At 45.2% G+C, this 23,424-nt stretch overlaps 1 protein-coding gene across 3 annotated transcripts in view; it reads right to left on the reverse strand.

The window, feature by feature from the left end:
• Positions 1-23,424, reverse strand: part of CENPT (centromere protein T) — a 561,799-nt gene that overhangs the window by 210,784 nt on the left and 327,591 nt on the right. For all 3 annotated transcript variants that reach the window (XR_013263258.1, XM_077457969.1, XM_077457960.1), the window contains 2 exons: positions 14,701-14,843; positions 11,065-12,018 (listed from right to left, as the gene is read on the reverse strand). Coding sequence is in view for 2 of the 3 variants with exons in the window: in XM_077457969.1 (XP_077314095.1) it covers positions 11,065-12,018; positions 14,701-14,843 (1,097 nt within the window). In the remaining variant the exon portion in view is untranslated. The remainder of the gene's footprint in view (positions 1-11,064; positions 12,019-14,700; positions 14,844-23,424) is intronic.

Consider the following 23,424-nt stretch of genomic DNA (forward strand, 5'->3'; position numbering starts at 1 on the left):
ACAGGTATCTGCACCCACTTCTGGCGTAGATTCTGCAGAAGGTACGCCCCTTTCTGCAGAATCTACGCCCCTTTCCGAAGGTCCCCTGCTGCCTGCTGGGAAACACACGGATCCCAGAGACAGCGGGGACCATCCTTATTGAGCAGCGCGACTCGCACATGCGCAGTAGGGAACCGGGAAATGAAGCCGAAAGGCTCCACTTCCTGATTCCCATACCCAAGATGGCGGCGGCAGCACCAGAGAGACGATTGAGAGATCGGCTTCGGGTGCCGACATCGTGGGCGCGCTGGGCGGGTAAGTTTCCTTATTTTAAAAGTCAGCAGCTGCAGTATTTGTAGCTGCTGGCTTAAAAAAAAAAAAAAAACGGCGGACTCCCGCTTTAAATGGTTAAACTGAACTCCTACACACCAAGTTCAGTTCATTGATTTGTAGAAACATTGCATCTCTTTAGCTTTTCTCAGACTTGGCAGGCTGCCCAGAGAGGAGAAACAAGTCCCTCCACAGAAGACTTCAGGCAACTTGCTTTGACTTCTATTACAGAAGTCATTTGCAAGGCGCGCCAAAGTTATAATCGGCCTTTATCAGCACAACCGGTTGATGCAGATTAAATAAAAAACGCCAAATATAGGCAGATATATCGGTCGACCTCTAGTGCTTAAGGCAAGTTTCTGATCCACTCCTCGCTGCAAAAACAGCAGGATCCTGGATACTGAATAAGTGTGCGGACGCCAGCCCGTCTCCTCACACATGGAGATGTAAGCCTTCCATGCACAATGGTAAATCTTCCAAGAAGAAGAGTCTGACAGACCTCAGTCCTTTAGCACCTGGTTACGATAGAAGGTCCTCTCACAGTGGCAGCCGCCACGGAACATCCGAAACCAGTTGTACTAGGTCAGCATACCAAGGACGCCAAGGTCAATCTGGGGCAATCAGAATTACTGAAATACCCTCAGCCTCCCCTTTGCGCAACAGACGTGGTAGAAGTTTGAGTGGGGGGGCATAAATCAGCCAATAATGGCACCACCAACACGCTGACGCGTCCGCCAAGGGGTCACTTGTCCTGGACACCAACTTCTGCACCTTACGATTGAGCCGAGAGGTCCACATCTGGTGTACCCCACCTTAGGCAAAGGATTCTGAATACCTCTGGAAGCAACAACCATTGCCCTGGGTCCAGCATCTGATGACTTAGGTAGTCCGCCTGCCAGTTTTCTACGACCAGGATGTATATGGCCGACAGGGCCAGCGCATGTCGATCTGCCCACTGGAGGATGTGAGTGACCTCCTGTGCTGTAGCTGAGCGCCTTATTCCTCCTCGATGGTTGATGTATGCAACCACCGTGGCGTTGCCCAACCGGATCCTGATCGGACGCCCTTGTAGTCTCATTGACCATGTGGAGATGCAAAGCCTGATCGCTCGAAGCTCAAGCACATTGATCAGCAGTTGGGATTCTTCCTGCGACCAAAGGCCCTGGGCCGACTTTACTCCCAGCACTCCCCCTCCGACCGGTCAGGCTGGCGTCCGTTGTGATCACCGTCCAATGGAGAGGAAGGAACGAAGGGCCGGAGATCTCAGCCACCAGAGAAGGGAATCCCTGATTAACTGGCTCACCGGAATTTGACAATCCAGGGATAATGGATATTTGTTCCATTTTGACAAACTCTCCTTCTGCAAGACTCAAGTGTGAAATTGAGCGTATGGTACCACCTTGAAAGTGGCTACCATAAGACCCAGAACGCGCATGCAGAATCGCAGCGACGACCACCTGCGGATCATTAACAACTTCGCTGCAGCTTGTCTGAAGGGAGAAAACTCTCGCTTCTGAAGAGTCCAACACCAAGCCCAGGTACTCAAGGCGTTGAGTCAGCACTAACACCGACTTCTTTAGGTTCAACACCCAACCAAACTCCCGGAGAGTCTGCATGGTGATCGCTACATCCTCCCTTAATTCTGAGGCGGAAGCTGCTCTCAGAAGGAGGTCGTCTAGGTAACCCACGATTGCGATCCCATGTTGCCTTAACAATGCCAGAATTGGGGCTAACACTTTGGTAAAGACTTGGGGTACTGATGCAAGGCCAAAAAGGAGAGCCACAAACTGGTAGTGCTCTTCCCTGACTGCAAATCACAGAAACCTCTGAATCTGATGCCTGAGGCCTATGGGTACATGTAAGTACTCGTCCTGGATATCTATGGACGCCGGGAAGTCCCCCTGATGGAGTGCAGCGACCCCGGAGTGAACCGATTCCATCCTGAACCTTTGCACATTCACAAAGCTGTTGAGGGCCCTCAAGTCCAGGACTGGACATACCCCTTCCTTTTTGGGGACTATAAACAAATTGGAGTAGAATGCCTGAAACCTTTCCAGCGTTTACAGGTACTATCACCCCACGTAGTAGCAGTTCCTGTACTGCCCAGAACAGGGCTTCCCGACGAGCTGAAAGTAGAGGTAGGTTGGAGGGAAAAAAAATCTGGTGAACAAGAAAGAAACTATCTTGTATCCCGATGAAACGATTTTACAGACCCACTGGTCGGAATAGTATAGCGGTCCACTGAGCTGCAAACTGTTGGGGGCAAAACATCATGTGGTAACACTTTGGTTCGTAGACTTGTTTGGCTTTTGCGAAACCAGGGACACTTTTGTTCTTCAGCAGGCTGCCTGCCGACCCGGTGGGCGAATAAGCCGTTTCTGAGAGGAAAAAGAGGGCCCTTGCCTACGGCGTGGCTCCTTCCCTTTCCTGGACTGTGGGAGCAATGTGCTCTTCCCACCAGTAACATTTTTAATAATGTCATCCAGCAAAGCTCCAAAAAGCCAGGGCTTTTAGATGCCTGGTCCGCAGACCAGCATTTCAGCCAAATCAGACGCCATAGCACCACTGCTGATACTGACACTCTAAAGAGCAGGTGGACCGTATCCAGGGCCGCATCACAGACATACTTAAGGCGATGCACCAATTGGCCGTGGCCAGCACAGGTCATTATGCTGACACCAGTACCGTAAACAATGACTGGGCCATTGCTTCAGCCCTCCTGTCGGCAGGGTCCCTGAAGGCAGGAGTCCCTTCTACCAGAATTGTGGTTACTTTATCTAACATGGATACTGGGGAGTCCTCTTCTAGGGACTGAAAAGGACCACTGCGGACTTCCCATACCTTGTAGATGAACTTATCAAAATAAGTCAAATATGCAAACACCTTAGGAGTGCGGGCCGGTTTGCGGGACCCAAAAGGGGCTGTCACCTCAGCAGAGGTTCCTGCTGCATCCTGTATTTTCAGGGTATCCCACACCGCAGTGATAAGTGCTCCTACTAGTGCTTTTTCCTGCGCTAACCCAGATACAGAGTCATTCTCACTGTTCGAACCGTCCTGGTCCGCATCCTCTGATGACACGTCAGGACAGGGGCTGCCAGTCTCCAAAGTCTGAATCAGAGCTCTCCCCAGAAGACAGGGGGGGGGGGGCAGGGGGCATTTTTTACCCCCTTTGCGCCCGCACACCGCTTCCACCCTGGCAACAAAGGTGTCCAGGACCGTCGACAAAGCATTCATAGGCACCGCATTTTTTGCAGGTGAGCCGGTTGCAATAGCAGGACTGTCTGGGGAAGAAGCACCAGCTTCTGACACCATGCTGACCCTCACTCGCCTGTCACAACTTAGGGACTTAAGGAAAGGTACACAAATCCCACCCTCCTAGCTGCTCACAGACTGAGGACCACTCTGCCCTGTTTCAGTCACAAAATGCTCAGAGTGAAAGCCACGCTGTTCTGAGGTACACAGACCCAGCATTAGAGGTAAAAACGTGCCGAGGCTACAAGAAAATGGCCGCTGGCCGTCCTTGTACAAAAATAACAAAGAAAATGGCCACCGAACCTTCTAGAAAATGGCTAACAGCCCACACACTGCATAAGGCTACAGCAAAATGGCTGCAGCCCACACAGCAGTCTCCCCTGAGGTGAATTTACTCAGGCACCTCACAGTGCAGAAAAACGGACCCTAACAGCCAGCGCAGCCCTGCCAAAACTCGGAGGCCCCCCTGCCTAGGTACATAAATCGCACCTCATGCCCAGTCACACAGCGGCCCCAGCAGGGGAAGGAGAGAATGAGGGATAGGGAGAGAGGAATGGGAGAGTGAGAGACCCCTAGTTGACCTCCCAGGGAATGCTCAGCTGCTCAATCCTGTCGAGGCAGGGAGAGCCGTACTTACCCTTCCTGTCGGAATTGCTAGACTCATTCCGCCACAGACCTATCACCCGAGCAGTACGGGGTGGCTGCTGGCCACGGCACACTGACACGGAAAGCAGTAGCCCGGTCATGTGTGTGCCCCAGAGCATATAGCTCACTGGCCGCCCCTGGAGTAGAAGGGGCATTTTGTGGCCGACCCAGTGCGTAGCTAGGGTCTGCTCATACTTAATGGCCAGGCTGGGGAGATTACAATAATCTATATTATGCAGCCTGTCACCAAGCCGGCTGTTGATAATAGATCACAGGATCAAAAAAATTTGTAGAATTTTTTTTTTTTTTTTTTTTAAATCCCAGGACCAATGGTCCCTTCAGGGAGCCAGGTCCTCTCCTACAGAAAAAACTGAGCTGCAGGAAGAAGGATGAGGAGTTATAGCCAGAGGGACCGCCCCCTGGGTGGTGCTGTGCAGTGTTGCTGTTTTTACATGTGTTACATATTCTGCCTAGTCCTCTCCTGAAGGTGGCATGATAACCCTAGGGTCAAGAATTAAAGGAGCCGAGTCTGTCAATAAACAAAAGAGAAAAACAAATACTGGATCCCAGGGTCCAGCTCTCTAAAAAGAGAAGCGTTACAGGTAAAACCTTGTTTCTTCGGACACAAGGCCCGGGTACCATTCAATTCGGCCTGGAAAATACACTTTTAATGGATCTGGTTGCATGGCTTACCCATGCAAGTATTATTCCAGCGAAGCTCAGCACAGCACATCTTTACTCGTAACCAACACCTAAGACACTGGAAAAAAAATTGAGATACTACCAGTAAGGGGAAGAGTTATATGGGCAATTGAACTTCCTGTTTAGGGTGTGCCAGTGTTCATGACCTGAAGGTGCCATATAACCCATACAGTTATTACTGTGGCTGTGTCCTGTGATGTATAATAAAGAAAACGCAAAAACGGCTCTGGTAGCGAAAAGGTTAAAGTGATTGTAAAGCTTAGTTTATTTAAAAAAATAAAATAACAAACATGGGCGGCACAGTGGTGTAGTGGTTAGCACTCTCACCTAGCAGTAAAAAGGGTCACTGGTTCGATTCCCAACCACGACACTACCTGCCTGGAGTTTGCATGTTCTCCCTGTGCCTGTGTGGGTTTCATCCGGGTACTCCGGTTTCCTCCCACACTCCAAAAGACATGCAGGTAGGTTAATTGGCTTCTGCCCAAAATTGGCCCTAGTTTATGAATGGGGACCTTGGCTTGTGGGCTCCTTGAGGGTAGGGACTGATGTGAGTGTGCAATGTACAGGGATAGGGACAATTGTAGACACTCAATCAGGTTGAACTAGATGGACTGGTGTCTTTATTCAACCTTACTAACTATGTAACTATGTCATACTTGCTTCTGCTGTGCAGCTCATTTTGCACAGAGTGGCCCTGAACACCATCTTCTGGGGTCCCTCAGCAGCTCCTCTACACATCAGATAACCCCCTAGGAGAAGCGCTCTTCTGGGGTGGGGGGGTTACCTTGCGGGCACACTCCTGAGTCCAGCATTCTGCATCCATAGCCTCTGAATGTATGACTCGGACCCACCTCCCCAGCACCCGATTTGATTGACAGCTTCGGGAGCCAATGGCTGTGCTGGTATCAATCTATCCAATTTAAGCGCACAAGTGTTTGCCACCTAAATTACTATGTAAACATGCAATGTTCTTTAAACAGTTTGGCTCCCTCCAGTGTCCATTCTAATTAATGTTACTAAGACTTTTGTTTGGTTTCATTAAGCCATAATACAAAGCATTGTGGGAGATGCAGTGAATGAGGAAGTGACTCATATTTAACTATCCAAGGAACTACCTACCCACAAGGCCAAGCCACCGAAAAGCCTGCTGGGTAAGGAGATATAAAGGACAGGCATGGCACGTTTATGTATCTTGCTGGGATGCCATTAAGCTGCCTGCAGGGAGCTGTGGGGTGTGATTGAAAGACTGCGGCCTGTGTGGCCTCCAAGGAATTCCAGAACTCCAAGGAACTGAGAACTGAGGGCTCAAGATAACCCGAAAGTTTCCTGCATTGCAGTCACCAACCATCAGAAGGAGGATGCGGTGTGATGGTGCCGGCTTGGAGCGGGACTGAGTGTGGTGACCGGGCACTTGCCCAGATTGATTTAATACTTTGTTACTGTGCAAATAGGTCCCAGACAGCTGGTGAGACCTGTAGTCCCACAGAAGCGGTTTCACGTATTCAAAGACAATGTGCAGTGAAACCTCAGAGTTAGTTTTCCCTGTACTACAGAGCCAATTTTGAGTTGCATGTGCTAGCAAGGAAGGAGTTCTACAAGTGCTTTATATAACTGAGCACACAGTTATCTACACATCACCTTTGCTATGATTTGCTACTCACTTATTTCCTGGATTACAAATACTGCAGTTTAATATATGTGATATATATGAATTTATCCAATGCAAATGTAATAATTGTTTTAGAATTACTATACCCATGTAATGTTTTACCCATGCCACACCTGTATGTTATGTGTGGGTGGAGTTAATATGAATCAGTATATCTATTGTATATGTGGCTTTCAATATTGCCATATTTCATACAATGTTTTTTATTAATAAAATTTGCAATTTTTTCAATCTGCCTCCACGTCGTCATCCACACTGCATATGTGCCTCATTTAAAGTCCCAAAAATCACTCAATTTGATACAAATACTGCAGTTTAATAAGCTAGCTGAAGAGGAAGAAGACAAGAGATTTTACTATTCACTAAAAAGCGTCCTTACCTTGTTATACATATCCTGAGAACTGCATTACAATCTAGGGGGAGCTCTTGAGCATATGACAGATATGTGTACTATATTACACTGCTGCATTGCATCTGATAGTGTACTGCCTATTTCAATGTGTGTATGCTCTGAGGAGGGAGTGGGACTGTGTGTAGTGTAAGCAATTTATCATATTGGGTACAGGTCCCTTCCTCTGCCTGTCTGCATATGCTTCTCAAATGACTATTGAGTTTTGGGTTTCACCTACACTTTGATTGTTATTACTTTTATTCTTTATATTGGGATTACCGCCTGTATCTAATGTATTGAACAAATTGGTGTGAGACTATATGTTGCTACAGCTGTAGGAGTGACAGATACCCAGGTGATGGAAAATATACAATATATTGTGTTGCTCTTTACCAATTATCAGCAGCTCCTTAGGGGGTCAGTGCTACACAATCAAGAGCTGAGTACTCGGGCAGAGGAAGAGTGTGTCCCCGCCGGATGAAGTTCCAGGGCTCAGGTAAGTAAAACAGGGGGGGGGGGGGGGGGGACAGGTGTTTTTTCACCTTAATGCATAGGATAACCCCTTTACATCTAGAATAAAATCACAAACAAATCATATTCAAAATAGTAAAAGTCCACAAAAATGCTTGTGAAAGCAAAAAATACAAACTGTCTTGTGTCAGGATGTGAGCAAACCAATCCAGCCACCACCACCAGAAAAGATAGCCAATGACCCCTGTATCACAAGGAAGTCAAAAAGCACTTGTTGCTATACCATCTTTCCACGCTCTTTACTGCTAAAGACCCTCTCTGTGGTCTTTCCCAGGATCTCATGGACAACTCACAGGACCCACATGGATGGTTTCCAGAGCCTACATCTGACACCACAGAACTGTGGGACTGCAGCTATTCAGCCACTCAATCTGCTACACCTCTTCCCGCATGGACTGTATAATTAAAAAGAAAGCACACTGCATATAGCATGAACCTGCTATTTAATCTTAGTATATACGCTTTCAAAAAGTGTGTGCACAAAAATCAACAAACATTAAATAACAAATGTGATATACAAAATGGGCCTCAGTAACCAGCATGCATGCTTGAAAACAATGTCAGATACTGTGCCTGTCAGGAAAGGTTCCATTCATTGGTAATATCTATCATTTGGCATGCAGTACTGAGGTCCACCAGCAGGTGTCTCCCAGCAGTTTGGAACTGTCAAGAGAGCTTTCCCCTAATGGTGTTGTCATCTTTGGGGCACAGTACTGGCATCCACCAGTGGATGGATCCTGGCAGTGTGGAGCAGACAGGGCCTCCTGCAATCAGGTGTCACCTGAGGCTAATTGCAGGTGTGCATATAAATACTCGGCAGGCATTTACATGCTTGCCCTGGTATCGTCCTTGCGCCCTGACCTGTTAGCCTGCAACCTGAACCTGTACCCGATCCCATCCTGATCCTGTCCCTCCTGTGTTCCTGTTCCCTTGCAGCCTGATCCCATCCATCATCACCTTCTCCTGTCATGCCCTTGTACTGCTGATCTGCAGTATATGGCCCTGGCCTGGCCAACATGTTTGATTTTGGTACTTCCCTTTGGCTGTATATATTATCTGTTGTCTGTGGATTTCTGTTGGTTAGTTGAGCACGATTTCTATTTGGGGTGTTTACTTGTTTACTACTATCTTTGAAAACATCACGTATGACGAAACGCATATGAGAGGGCACGCTGTGACATCATTACGTGTTACGAGAGGAGGACGGGCTCTCGTTTTGCCAGCCGGTTTGTTTTTATGTGCGAATACTCTTGGTTTTATGTAAGTGCATTTCTATTATAATTAAACAAGTACTTACACTATGGGAAGCTTCTTTCTTTCTTTCTATATTCTGAACGTGCATTTTGGGTACTAATGAAAATGCGAATCCTCAATATATGGATCATTTGTTCCTGATTGGCAAAGTGTTTGGTGAAGGCGAGGAGCTGTCAGTGGCTTGAGATCATAAACGCTCCTTGTGCTTTTACCGTCTGGTAAGCGCATTTATTTGTCAGTGGATGGGCACAGTAGTGATAAGGAAGTGTGGAATCACTGTGGTGCGATCGCTTTTCTTTCCTCAATAACAAACTCTCCATGGACTTTTTCTTATAGTTTTGGTTTATTGATTTGTTTTTTTATTATTTGGCGCAGCTCCTTTTTTCAATTTTTTATCTTTAATAAGCTTTATATTATTCATCTTACATGTGTTTTGGTTTCCTCTTTACAGGCCACACAGTCTGGTCACACCTGTTCATGACAGTGCCCCAATTGCCCGATGCGGTGTATACTAGGGGTCCAGACTTCACCTGTCACAGTGGGCATACCCTCCATGGGGTCTGGGAACCGTAGGAATGGAACAAGGCCCTGGACCTTTATGGCACCCTGCTAACTACACAAGTTGCACTTCATGCATAGGTGATCACCTAATGCAAATATTACAGGCTGGTCCCATGCAATGGGGCCCAGGTGTGGTCTCTGAGGGGTACCAATTCATAAATTGATAGACAACCCAACAGCAATAAGCAGTCACATCTTGATGACATGTCCTAAGTCCATGTTTCTAAGGGTGAATAATTCCACATTACCTGCAGCTATAGAGGCAATGGGATTTAAAACTTTTACTGCTTGATAGTATGCAATGTAAATACTTCAATATACATAGAACTCAAAGTAAATTGTCTCTTGTTTGGTTATTTCCTTGATTAATACCAAACCACAATCAACCTTATAGCATACAAGTACTGCTGCACATTGTATTCCACTCCAGTATGAAGTGAATGAAAGACAGGCTTCAGCGCAAGTCCTGACCCACCTGTGTCATCCCTCTGACATGTTTCCCCCCCTATTGAGCTTGTCAGAGGGGTATGACCAATAGGCAGGGACTTAATCGGAAGTCTGTCTTTCATTCACTTTACAGTGAAGTCAGAAGTTTTTTTTTTACTTTAATGCATTCTATGCATTAAGATAAATAGCCTTCTATGTAAAGCAGCTGCCCAAGAATCCCCTAATACTTACCTGAGCCCTATATCTGTCCAGCGATGTCCACAAGTGTCTCAACCATCCAAGACTCTCCCTCCTGATTGGCTAAGACACAGCAGCGGTCTCCCCCTGCGGTCAATATCTGTTAGCCAATCAGGAGAGAGATGGGGAGGTACTGGGCCGCAACTCCATGTCTGAATGGACACAGGGAGCTGTGGCACAGTTCAGGTGCCCCCATAGCAATCTGCTTGCTGTGGTGGCACTCTACAAAAGGGAGGGACCAAGAGCACATAAGAGGGACCTGAGAAGAGGAGGAACCGGGCTGCTCTGTGCAAATATACTACACAGAGGAGGTAAGTAAAACAGGTTTGCTATTTTTATTGAAAAAATAAAGATAAACAAAATTGAGAATTTACAATTAGTTTAAAGTTTTAATAACTGGCTAAGGAGAGCAGAAAAGCCAGCCATTTAAGGTGGTGATAAAGCAACACTTCATGAGATAAAATAAGGATTTATGAAAAGCGCTTTCAACAAATTGTTCAGTTTATATGGAAAATCAAGTATCGTGGATCTTGACATTGTGACATTTATATTCGTGAACTGAACAATTAACATGGGGTAAAAATATGTAGTGGTGTTATAATATATCAATTATCTTTGTGAATCGAACTATAATCTGGGCACCCATTAAATTTAACATAACAGAAATGAAAGGCAAAACATGTGTGTGTGCACATATATATATGCATTATAAATACCTTTTATTCCCCCACTTTTTTTTTTTATAAGTGATCACATAATCTCTGTTCTCAGCTGCTTAAGGGGCTTAGAGAGTTAGGGGTGAAGAAACAACAGTGCACTGATCTTACCAGTGAATGACTCTGCAGGGGGTGTCAGCATAATTTTTGACCATTGGGGGACAGGCAGGCTGTTCTCCCATGCTTCGTTTGAAATAGGAAAGCAGGGGGACTGGCAGGAACACTGGGTATTTTACACAAAGGAAGCAATACAAAGAGAACAAGATACATATAAGTACATGGTACAACAGGCACATATAAGGAATATAAAATGTTGGGGTAACATTCTTGTAATGTGTAATATAACTCACCACCTTCGATGGTGCTTTCAGTATGAAGTAAATTTTCACTATTATGGCCTTGAGAAGATTCAGAATTATCTTCCTGTCTTGATGAGAGATTTAAGGATTTTGTATACTGGTTACCATCTTCTTTATTAAATGTAAAATTCTGTGTCTTGTAAGACAGCTTATCTAATGCACGCTTCCCTTTCGTTTCAGTTAAAACAGTATGCAGGGTTTCATATTCTGAACTTTCCATCATCTCAACTTCTTTATTGACATTTGAATTAAAAGAGCCTCTCTCTTTTGCCTCCACCAGTTCAGACTTCCGCATTTTCCAATATGGTGTAACAGCCCTACCATCTTTATCTTGGAGAAGGGACTTTGAAAGGCGTTGATGTAGCTGAAAGGACCTAGCATCCTCCACTGTTAAAACAGAGTTCTCTGTGCTTCTAGTTTCTTCAGTGCGTTTAACATCTTCCACCATCGATACAGATTTCTCTGTGACTCGCTCTTGTTTTGTTCCAAAGTGACTGATATTTTTCACTGCAGATGCAGATTTATGTATGTTTTTATCCAATTTATATGCATCCTCCCCCACTGGTAAAGATTTCTGCATGCTTTGATTTGTGTCCAAGTGCTCAACATCTTTCACCATCAGTACAGATTTCCATTCATTACTAGTTGTTGCAGAGTACTTTGTGTTTTCCTCTATCACTTCAGTTGTCTGTATATCTGGAAACGCAGCTTTAGGAGGAACGTTAATGGTAATGTTAGCACTATTTGACATATTGCCTGTGCCATATTTCTTTTTGTCACTTGAAACAAGACTGTTAGATATACTAAGTCTTTTCTCAGAATAGATGGTGTTTATTTCGGACAGTATAGGTGGTACATAAAGTTCCGTATTTAACTCTGCAACCCCTCTTGTGGAAACAGATGACTTGTCCTCCATGATTGATTCAACAAAACATTCTTGGGAGCCTAATGAGAAAAACAACATTAGATATAGAACGTAAGAAATATAGGGCATATTTTGTTATATTATGGGAATATAACAACTGTAATAGATTGCAGTATATTAAAGTGAATTTGACGTCCAGTAAAAACACAAACCTTTTAAGAGAAAGCTTGGAAATTTAATTTGCTTCGATAAAATTTTTCACAAAAAAAAAAAAAAAAAAAAAAAAGTACGCTAGCTTTTTAATCATTACAACTATGTAAATGGTTGTACAGTGGCAGAAAAATAAAAAATAAACGCTGCAGGGAGAATATCCTATATAACTTCTCCCACTCCCAGCTAGTCTCAGCCTTGTATAAAGCAATATGGAGATCAGAAGAACATAAGGGAACAACCTGTGACCTATACTGTACTCCAGAAAATGGATTTGACTGGCAATTCAAACATATTATTTACTTAGTTGACCAGTACAGAACAAAAGGGAAAACAAAGAAGATACCAAATAGATATCAACAGTCCGGACTTTTAAGGCATGGAAGCAAATAGGAAAGAAGAAAAAAATATTTATTTTATTGAAAAATACAATATCATAACAGTGTTTAAAACAATATAAAAATTATATGAAATTGTATAATTTGTACATTGAGCCCTTGTGCGTCGCATCTACGCATTTTGCCGTAAAGGCTTCCTCAGGACACGGAAAAAGGTTCAAAGACATAGGAAGAGAGAACAATAAATCTCACTATCTTCAAATGAGCTGCGCCTAAAGTACAAATGTCATAGCAACCAGGACAGATCCAAATATATGGAGCGGTCAACCACGCTATGATAGAGTGGACAGCAAGTGGCACATTCTGAGGAGTACAAACAGAAATTTATAGTTGCTTATAGCATGGGGCAAGAAAGAAGTCTCAGTCAGTAAATTAACATCAATGGGGATGGCCAATAGAGGACATAATCCCATACACATAAAGCTTAGTAGATGCTTAGTAGAGGCAGCATTGGGCTGTCTTCCAAGGGTATTCCTTCATTATCTCCACAAAAATTATTTTACCTTTAGTCTTTATATGCTGTTTGGCCATACTATGTGTCACCAGCATCTACTAAGCTTTATGTGTACATGCACCGCACCTCATGTCCAGCCACACAGCGAACCCAGCATGGGAAGGAGGGAATGAGGGACAGGGAGAGAGAGGAAGGGGAGAGTGAGAGACACCCTAGTCAACCTGCCAGGGAATGCCCAGCTGCTCCATCCTGCGGAGGTACTTACCCCTCCTGTTGGGACTGCTGGACGCATTCCACCACAGACCCATCACTTGAGCAGTACGGGGTGGCTGTCCGCCACGACGCACTGGCACAGACAGCAGTAGCCTGGTCATATGTGTGCCCCAGAGCATATAGCTCACCGGCCGCCCCTGGACCAGAAGGGGCATGTCATGGCCAACCCAGCATGTAGCTAGGGTCTGCTCACGCTCGATGGCCAGGCTGGGGAGACTACAAGGATCTATAATAACCAGCCTGTCACCCAGCCCAGCTGTTTATTTGTAGATCACAGGATCAAAATTGCAGGAAAAATTAAAAAATTCCCAGGACCAATGGTCTTCTCCTACACTAAGCAGAAAAAAACTGAGCTGCAGGAAGCAGAGTGAGGGGTTATAGCCAGTGGGACTGCCCCCTGGGCGGTGCTGTGCAGTTTCTGTTTTTACATGTTTTGCCTAGTCCTCTCCTGAAGATGGCTATATAACCCTAAGGTCAAGATTTAAAGGAGCTGTGTCCGTCAATGAATGAAAGAGAAATAGTGAACAGATTATTTATATATATATATATATATATATATATATATATAAAGAAGAATAGGTCTATCACCTAAAGACACTGAAAAAAAAAAAACTGGAGGCTTATGGAATGGGATGAGGTTATACTTTAGGGGCCATTCCCAGCAAAGCTTTGCCTATATACTGTACAATCATCTGAAGGTAGTGGCATATAACCCGTTATCTAAGATTAGAGTTCTGTAATAAATTATTAAGATTATAATGTTTCCATCCACTTTTCAACCCATCTCTCACAGTAACTGTGGCAGGGTGCACATTTCTGGCTCATGGAGCTCAAAACTTGGTCGGAACAGCTAAGGTACCCTTTTTAATATTAGGCCTGCAATTGCAAAAAAGGCAACATCACTGTGCTCTACTACTGGGGGGGTAAAGCCTAAGTTTTAATTTTAGGTGGAAAACGTCTATCTGCCCTATTTGATCTTCCACCTTTACAGCTTTCCTGGAACCATATTACCCAATCACAAGAGAAGTGTGGGTTGCTTTACACTCCACAAAGGAAGCAAGGCATGGGACAGTGGAATGTAGAAGCCAGGCTGTGGTGTTTCCCAAGCCGAAGACTTATATATATATATAAAAAAGAAGAATAGGTCTATCACCTAAAGACACTGAAAAAAAAAAAAACTGGAGGCTTATGGAATGGGATGAGGTTATACTTTAGGGGCCATTCCCAGCAAAGCTTTGCCTATATACTGTACAATCATCTGAAGGTAGTGGCATATAACCCGTTATCTAAGATTAGAGTTCTGTTTTTTTTTATATTAAGTTCTCATAAACACAGATTAGCACACACTTTGTTCTTAGCAAATGGATTTGAAACCGCTGACATCAAAAAATAACATAGCAAAATAAAAAAAATAAAAAACTTCTTGCCTTTTATGAGATGATACTTATCTTCAACGCCTTGTTCAAAGTCACCTAAAGAAACAAGGAATGCTTTGTTTGGCTTTCGGAGTAAGGCTCTCTTGTACGTGGATTGAGGATCAATAGAAACATCCAAGTGATCCTGAAAAGACCTAAACAAACATAAATATTAAAAATGTCAAAGTATTACTGATATGAAGAAGCAATTAATAACAAAGAACAAAAACACAATTCCAATAAGATATGATAACTGAGCAATTTTGACTTGCCTGAAAATGACATATCTTGGAGTACAATACAGGACACAGGCAAATATTCATGGAGCCTGGGTTATAGGCTTGTGTCTTCAGGCAATTTGACACCGACAAAGCTTTTGGAGGACACATCCCCTGAGCACCACCCTTTATAATCCTACCCGTTTTGTGTGTCCGCAGTTTTATAACAAGCAATGCAGAGCAACCAAGAAATGGAAAAGAGGGTGGTCTGTGTCCTGTACTATACTCCAATATATGTACAGTAATTTGCAGACAGGTGTTTATTTCCCTTTTTTTAATTGTACAGTAGAGAGCACAGGAAAAGTATTCATATACCCTGGGACATACCCAAGCAATTAATGAGAAGGGTAGCAAAACAATTAGGCAAACAGAACTGTGCCAAAAAGTCCAAGAGTCCACAGACCCAACTTCAGTGTGCCGCTGCAAGAACCTTGCAGCCAAAATTTGCACGATTGGATTTCCACCTGGTAGAACTTTGAAAAGTATGAAAAGATAAATTAATGGCCTTATAAATCGAAGCAACAGAGGTTTCATGCTGGAATGCCCAGGAAACCCCCACTGATCTGGTGGAATGGGTCCATAAAAGCGCAGAGGGCAGATTGTGCCTGAGAGGGTAAGCTCTAGAGTTCAGATTCCTTACTCACAGAGCCACAAGATTCTGTACATGAGAATGGAGATTAGGGACATTGTGGAAATTTGTTTCATCACATATTCTAGGGCATCTACACAAAAAAGCATAACAGAAGGTAATTGCTTTAAACACTCTGTTAATGCATAGTTCTAAAATACAGGATCATGTTGGTTGTTCATCAGTCAAGTTTGTGGCAGGTTGACACACTAATTGCAGCAAAAGCTGGTTGGAGCGCTAGACCTTCCAACTTCCTATCTGCTAAATCTTTAAAGTGGGTTTTAGGCAAGACATTTTCCTGACAGGCTCCATGGCAGCATACATGTGGGGTTAGCCCCACCTCCATAACTACCCAATAGGACCCCTTCTCCCATAAATCTTTGCTCCATGCTGCTATCCGTGTTCGTTTTTTGTCCTCCATAGGAGAGGTTTTTTCCTACCTGAAAATATATTCACTACGATCAAATAGGCCGACTATCAAGCTATGTTCCTCCGATAGACCCTGTCTGTTAAGCATGGGTGTGGAGTGTATGGCAGAGTAGCGTTGAAGGCTCGGTTTTGTCCAGAGATAAGTGCGCCGGCTTATTACTGGTTATGTGAGGTGGCCATTATCTGCCAGGATGACCGGTGGCGTGTGCTTGAACAATCTCGGCCAGGTGATCGTTGGTGGAGTGGTGAGCTGTAAAGTTTCCTTGTTTTTCATGGCAGCAGTGTTTATGCGTTTTTCTACCTGTGTTTCTTTCATGTGTCCCCAGCTGGTTCTTTTGCATAGGTGCTGGCGCTTCTGCGTTCCAGCAGCCTGTCTCCGGGTCCAGCGCTGCATTCTGCGCATGCGCGGACCCAATCCAAAGCGAGGCTTGTTCCCGCGCACGCGCGCGGGCATCTCGCCTCTGACGTCGCTGATGACGTCATGAGCACCATATTTAAAACACGGTGAGAGCTGTCAGAGCCTAGGAATGATTGCGGGAGATTCTGCGACTTCCCGGAGCCATTTTCTGATTGGTGTAAGGTAGGTTATGGTCTGCTCTGATGTACTGATACTCCTGTGTTTTGTTTGGCTGCTTATGAGGGTCCATTGTTGTTTCAGCCAGCCATCTTTAGTTATGGATGCCTCACTGCCCACTAGTGACCTGCCCGCTTGTAACAGGTATGTACATGGCTGGATTGCTGTGTATATGTGGAGTATTCTTTAGTATTTGATACCAGCTGGTCTGTATTTTTTTTTTCTCTTTTGTACATCTCCTTATAACCCTTCTAGGTCCGAGCCGCAGTATAGTGCTCATAGTCGCAGTGGATCGTCAAAATCGCAACACCGTAAATCATCGTCAAAATCTGGTCACCATAGGTCTTCCAGATCTGAACAACGCAGGGGTCACTCGCACTCAAGTAGAGGACCAGATAAATCATGTTGGGGCTGTAAGATGCCCATTCCATCAGACAAATCGCTCTGTGATCACTGCTTTTCTAAAGCTGCAGATGAAAGATGGTGCAGATCAATGCCTGGAGTCTATGGTGAGAAGGGTGGTAAAGGAGTCCTTGCCGCAGAGGGAAGTTCATCACTCTATGAAATCCCCTTCAGACCCATTGTGTCCTTCAGGAGGTGAAGGGCTATTACAAGAGACCGGGGAATCTTCTCAACCAAGCCACCACTCTCTTCTCTTATCTGACAGCGATTCGGATCCAGAGGATCCAGGAGTGGGATTTGATTATGCTTTAGTACCTGCTCTAGTCAAGGCGGTGAAAGAAGCTCTAAAGTGGGAAGAGCCTATTACTTCCCCCCCCAAAAAAGAAATTTTTTCAAACAACTCAAAAAGGAACAGCAATATTTTCCTTTCCTATCTGAATTGGGAGAAATCATTACTGAGGAGTGGAGCAAGATTGATAGGAAAAGCTCCATGCAGTCGAAAGTGTTAAACTGTACCCCTTTAAAGAGGATGATGTAAAGCACCTTGAATCAGCTCCCTAGATGCAGCACTCATGCGTTTAGTCAAATACGTGACTCTTCCTTTGGAAGACACGGTATCTTTCAAAGATCTGTTAGAGAGAAGAATTGACTCAGATCTGAAAATAATTTATGTGACTTCAGGGATGGCTTGTAAACCAACTTTGGCATTAGCCGCAGTTTCAAAGGCTATTGAATCCTGGGCCGACAATGTTGAAGAGTTCTTGAGAGGTATCTCCTGAATAGGGCTAAAGACTCTCCCACTCAGGAGATCAGAATGGCATCAGCCTTTCTGGGGGAGGCACCCGCCTGCTGTCCTGGGCTATGTTGGCAGCAGTCTCGGCACGCCGTGCTTTGTGGCTCTGTCCTTGGTTGGCGGAACCAACATCTAAGCAGGCATGGTGTCGTATTCCATTTGAGGGAACCTCCTTATTTGGTAATAAACTAGATAGCGCCATATCCCGGGCCACGGGTGGGAAGTCTGGGTTCCTCCCTCAAGACAGACGTCTTCAGAACCAAAAACTTCTTTTTTTAAGAAGGCAGACCTCGGATCGTGCTAGAGAAGCACGCAGTTATAGACTCGGCCGGGAGTTCTCTGGATCTTGGAGGTCCAGACAATCCTCCCTTAAGAAAACCTCAAAAAGGGGGTTCCGCAGGTAACCAAGATTCTACTAAATCTTTTTTAAATTGGGCCCCCTCAAACATGTCAGGTGGGGGCTCGCCTTCTTCACTACCGGCATGTTTGAGCGGCCTCAATTCAAGATCTTTGGACCGTCAAGACGGTTTCCTCTGGTCACAAGTGGACTTTCATCAACACTCCGAGGTTAAGGTTCGTTCCCACAGCAATTCCAGGCTCAGAGGAAAAGAAACAGGTCCTATTGACCTACGTAAGTTGTTTACTGGATCAAGGCGCGGTCGTATCCGTGCCGGAAGACGAACGTGGCAAGGGCATGTATTCCCCTCTGTTTATGGTTCAGAAAAGAAATGGCCCATGGAGGCCGGTGATAGATTTGACCCACCTCAATTCCTTTATTCGCAAGGAAAAGTTCAAGATGGAATCTCTTTTTATGATCCAACAGTCTGTGCATCTGGGAGATTGGTTAATTTCAATCGATTTGAAGGACGCATACTTCCACGTGCCAGTGGCAAGGGATTTCCAGCAGTTTCTCAGTTGGGCGAGCAACACCTACAGTTTACCTGTCTCCCGTTCGGGTTAACAACATCTCCTCGGGTCTTCTACAAGGTACTCCTAGCTGTAGTAGCTCTTCTCCGAGTCAAAGGAGTTAGTCTCCATCATTATTTGGACGATTTGCTCCTACTATCTCAAGACAGAGATCAGATTCTGGAGCACAAGAGTTTAGTCATCTCCACTCTGCATGCGTTTGGTTGGCTCCTGAACCTGGAGAAGAGCCATCTGGTTCCAACTCAAGTCATCGTGTTTTTAGGGGCTCAGTTTGATACATTAAAAGGCACTATCTCCCTGCCGGAGGAAAGATCAGTGTGTTCCGAGACCGGATTCACGCAGCTCGGGAGTCATCTCATCTTTCGTCTCTACAATGTTTAAAGGTGATCGGCACAATGACAGCCACCATCCCTATGGTGAAGTGGGCCCAGTGGCACACTCGTCCCTTCCAGAAAGGTTTTCTGCAACAGGGGGACTCGTTCAGTCAGACACAACGCATACTCCTTACACCAGCGATGAGGACGTCTCTCCTCTGGTGGCTCCAAGGGAAGAATCTAGGCAACCATCATTCGATAGTTCTAATTTCTTGGGTGATAGTAACTTCGGATGCCAGCAACCAAGGTTGGGGCACTCACTGCCTGTCAGAAGTAGCTCAAGGAAGGTGGTCGTTCCCATTGCTGGGGGTGATCCCCAACATCCTGGAGTGGAGAGCAGCCTTTCAAGCGCTCTTAGCGTTTCGCCATCTGGTGGCAGGGTCGTCAGTAATGTTAAGATTGGATAACACAACCGCGGTGGCCTATATAAAGAAGCAAGGGGGGACTTGCAGTTGGTCTCTATTAGGAGAGGTAGAACCGATAATGAGTTGGGCTCAGAAGAATGTGGCCAACATTTCTGCTGTATACATCCCAGGGGTCCAGAATGCTCAAGCAGATTTTCTGTCACGGGTCAGAATGGACAACAAGTTGTCCCTCCACTAGGATGTCTTCGAGTGGCTTCTGACTCTGGGAGTGTCTCCAGAGGTCGATCTGTTCGCTTTGCAGTGCAATCGCAAGATGCACAAATACTACTCGAGGTTCAGGGATCCTCAGGCGTTTGGGACAGATGCTCTCACGGACTGTTGGAAGTTTCAGAAAGCCTACGCCTTCCCTCCTGTTCCTGTAATCCTGCAGGTCCTTCGGAGGCTCAGAGGGGAGAAGGTGGAGATCATTGCGATAATACCATTCTGGCCCAACAGGCCTTGGTTTCCTCTGCTGCTGCTCCTCAGCTATCAGGATCCAGTTCCCCTGCCTCTCAGGCCAGATCTACTGTCCCAGAGCACACTATTACACCCGTGCCCATCCTGTCTACACCTCAGGGCATGGTTCTTGAGAGGGGAAGGCTAGAAGCTCTGGATTTCCCAGAGGAAGCAATTCCAACCCTTCTTAGTGCCAGGCAGAAGAGTACGAATAAAGTATACAAACGCATATGGGCCAGGTTTATGGTCCACATGTCTTCTAGGTCAAATTCATATAATTCACTGGCAGTCCAAGATATATTCGTAAATAGTTATTCCTGTGCTGCTCCTAATAAGGGTTATTTATATGAATAGCTGCATACACCGATATGGACCAAGCCGTGTCCACTAGGGAAAATATGTAGGAAAGTTGATGTCGTGCTTTTCTTATTCTATTGTAGGTAGGGGGCTGTTGCACCTTCTACTCTATTTAGTAATAAGTAAATGACTCTCAAAGCTTATATATTCAGATATATGATATCCTCTAAGTGGTTCTGTATGATTAAAAATTCTTTATAGTGTGGGTATTTTATAGAAAAAACTATAAAATAAGGTGCCAAAAAAAAGGACTAGATTATTGAAATTGCACTCTAAAAAACTGTAAACACACTTACAAAGGTTCTACCACCCAGTAATATTGGGTGTATATAAAACTACCGGGAGTGTGTTAGTGTTGGATGTTACCCCATATATTAAAAAAAATAAAATAAATTATATGAATATAAAAAACGCACTACAGAGGCAACTATTATATGCATATAAATTTTCACCTGGTGAACTATATGTCTTTAAATTACATCAATATTACGTAAAAAAATGCCACACGCTCAAAAGATAAGTGCAACTATTTCAATATACTAAACAGAACTAAAAGCTATCTGATTGCATCATGTATTGTATTGTGTATTGCCTCTGTAGTGCGTTTATTTTATATTATTCATATGAATTTTTTTTTTTAATATATGGGGTAACAGCCAACACTAACACACTCCTGGTAGTTTTATATACACCCAACATTACTGGGTGGTAGCACCTTTGTAAGTGTGTATACAGTTTTTTAGAGTCCAAGATATATTGTCCTTCCTTCAGTCAGGGCTAGACTTGTCTCTGGCAGTTAGTTCTTTAAGAGTACAAGTTTCAGCAATTTCAGCCTTTACAGGAGTTTTGTGGGCAAATCATACCTTAATACGACAATTCTTTAAAGATAAAAATAAAATATAAAAAGGTTTTACCTTTAGTTATACTTTAAGAGTAATTTCTCCACAAAAGAAAAGAAGGGAAAAGAGGTCCATGACATTAGGACACTAGCACAAAACGCACTCTGGCGTAAGATACTAGAAGCGGTATCCAGGGGGTATGTCCTTGAAAGTTTTGCCAGTGTCCAATCACCTGAACGTTTTGAAATTACAAATATAAACAAGGGGAAGGCGCAAACCCCCAGCGCAGGGGTCTTCAAACTATGGCCCCTCCAGTTGTTCAGGAACTACAATTCCCATCATGACTAGTCATGTTTGTGAATTTCAGTGTTTTACAATGCCTCATGGGATGTGTAGTTCCGTAACAGCTGGAGGGCCGTAGTTTGAGGATTCCTGCCCTAGTGCATTATCCAAATAAAAACAGAATTTATTAATATGAAAAGCAACAAATAAAATGCATACTCACAAAAGGTGCACAAGTATACAGCATGTACCTTGAAGGATACAGGAGGTAAAAAGTGTCTCTGCAACCTCACATAAGCACGCAAGCATGTATACAATACAGCACCTGCCGAACTGCATCTGGCCCCAAACTAGTTTTGCAGGATTAGCCAACACCTTACAGTGCACTGGGGGTGTATCGACTTACAGCTGTACAGGTCCCCCTGATTAAGCAGTAAGTATGCAGTATATAATCATGACCTGTCTGGCCCCACATTTCTCCCATAGAAAAAACTCACACTTCATTAGTATCCATGGGTTGCTGTTATGTCTCAAGAGGCCCTGCTGAATCTGCCGTCCACATGGTAAACATGGCCGCCCGTCCACTTCCTGCCTATATAGAAATAGGCCATGCTGAGTGAGCCTGTGCCCTCTAGTGGCTGGAAGAGAAACAGAAGCCCACTCTCCTAAGAAGTACACAGAGCATGATTAACCACTTCCCTACTGCTCTATTGTCATATGACGCCCGCAGGAACCCTTCGTCCCTCCGGGCGGGCATCATATGACGTCCTGGGATTCCCTGCATTGTGGAGTACGTGCGCACCCGCCGCATCGCTCGGGACCGCGATGTCCGCCGAGCACCTGCGATTGCCCATTAACCGAGCAGGACCGTGGATCTGATGACCAGTGCCCTGATTACTTCCTTAGCTGTACCCATGAGGAGATGAAGCTGATCGACTCTCCTCACACTCTGTCAGTATGAGGCGAGGAGAGCCAATTACCGGTATCTGTGTTTACATGTGACCGGCTGTGATTGGACACACCCGTTCACATGGTGAAAGAGCAGCGGACATGGCTCTTTACACTGATCGGGGGTCGCACAGTGTCCTAGCAACGCGGTGCGGCCGCAATCGTCGTGCTGCGCTAACGAGAGCGGCCGTTCTGGGCCACCATCATATGAACAAGAGCTGCACCGCCCGCCATTAAAGAGGAACTGCAAAAATGCAGACTTATTCCTGCTGCAGGACTCTGAGTTCAACATTCACTCATCACGGCGGGCTTGGTCATAAAAGACAGTAACGAGGGTGGGATGGAGCGCTAGCATGAGTAGCTGATGAGGTAAATAAATAATAGTAATAAAGGTAATAAAAATGGTAATTGAGTGCGCATGCGTGTGAGCTCTGAGATGACGGCCTGAGCCCAGAGCTCCGCACCACGCTGTACCTCAAGCACCCCCAGCACACCATCCAGCCCCGCACGAGAGCCATCCGACTGCCACCGTGGCCCCTGCACACTGGAGAGCACCCCCAGGCGATTTAGTCCCGGAACAGGATGATAATTAGTCTCGGATTCAGTCGCCGCCAGTCACTCCGGGTGGACCAAGATGGTCGCCAGACTCTATTAGGCCAGAAAACCCAAAGCGACATTTCCATCTACGAGGCTCCGGCAAGGTACCAATACACCCCCATTCATGAGAGCACTCTTGCATGCTCAAACCCAGAGCCAGACGGAGTCTAGACCCAGAATTTGACGCCGCCACACAGGCTGTGTGTACCAAGATGGCCGCTGCGGCTTCTGCAGCCTCACATCTCCCTCACCGAAAGTACAACAGAACACAGGCATGTGTCGGCCCCTGCACTGCTACAATTCACCCCTGGGACCCACATCACAGGATTACAGGCTCAGACTCCATCCCCGGCTTCCACAGAGTCCCTGCTCAGCCATACATTTGAGGACCAGGCTCTCTCCCCGGCAGTGACAACCGCTTTGGCTGCCCCCTTCTCTCATGGTCCTT

Source organism: Lithobates pipiens, unplaced genomic scaffold, assembly GCF_037356315.1.
Source record: "Lithobates pipiens isolate NorthernLeopardFrog02 unplaced genomic scaffold, aLitPip1_a1.2 Scaffold_10, whole genome shotgun sequence".
Classification (NCBI taxonomy): domain Eukaryota; kingdom Metazoa; phylum Chordata; class Amphibia; order Anura; family Ranidae; genus Lithobates; species Lithobates pipiens.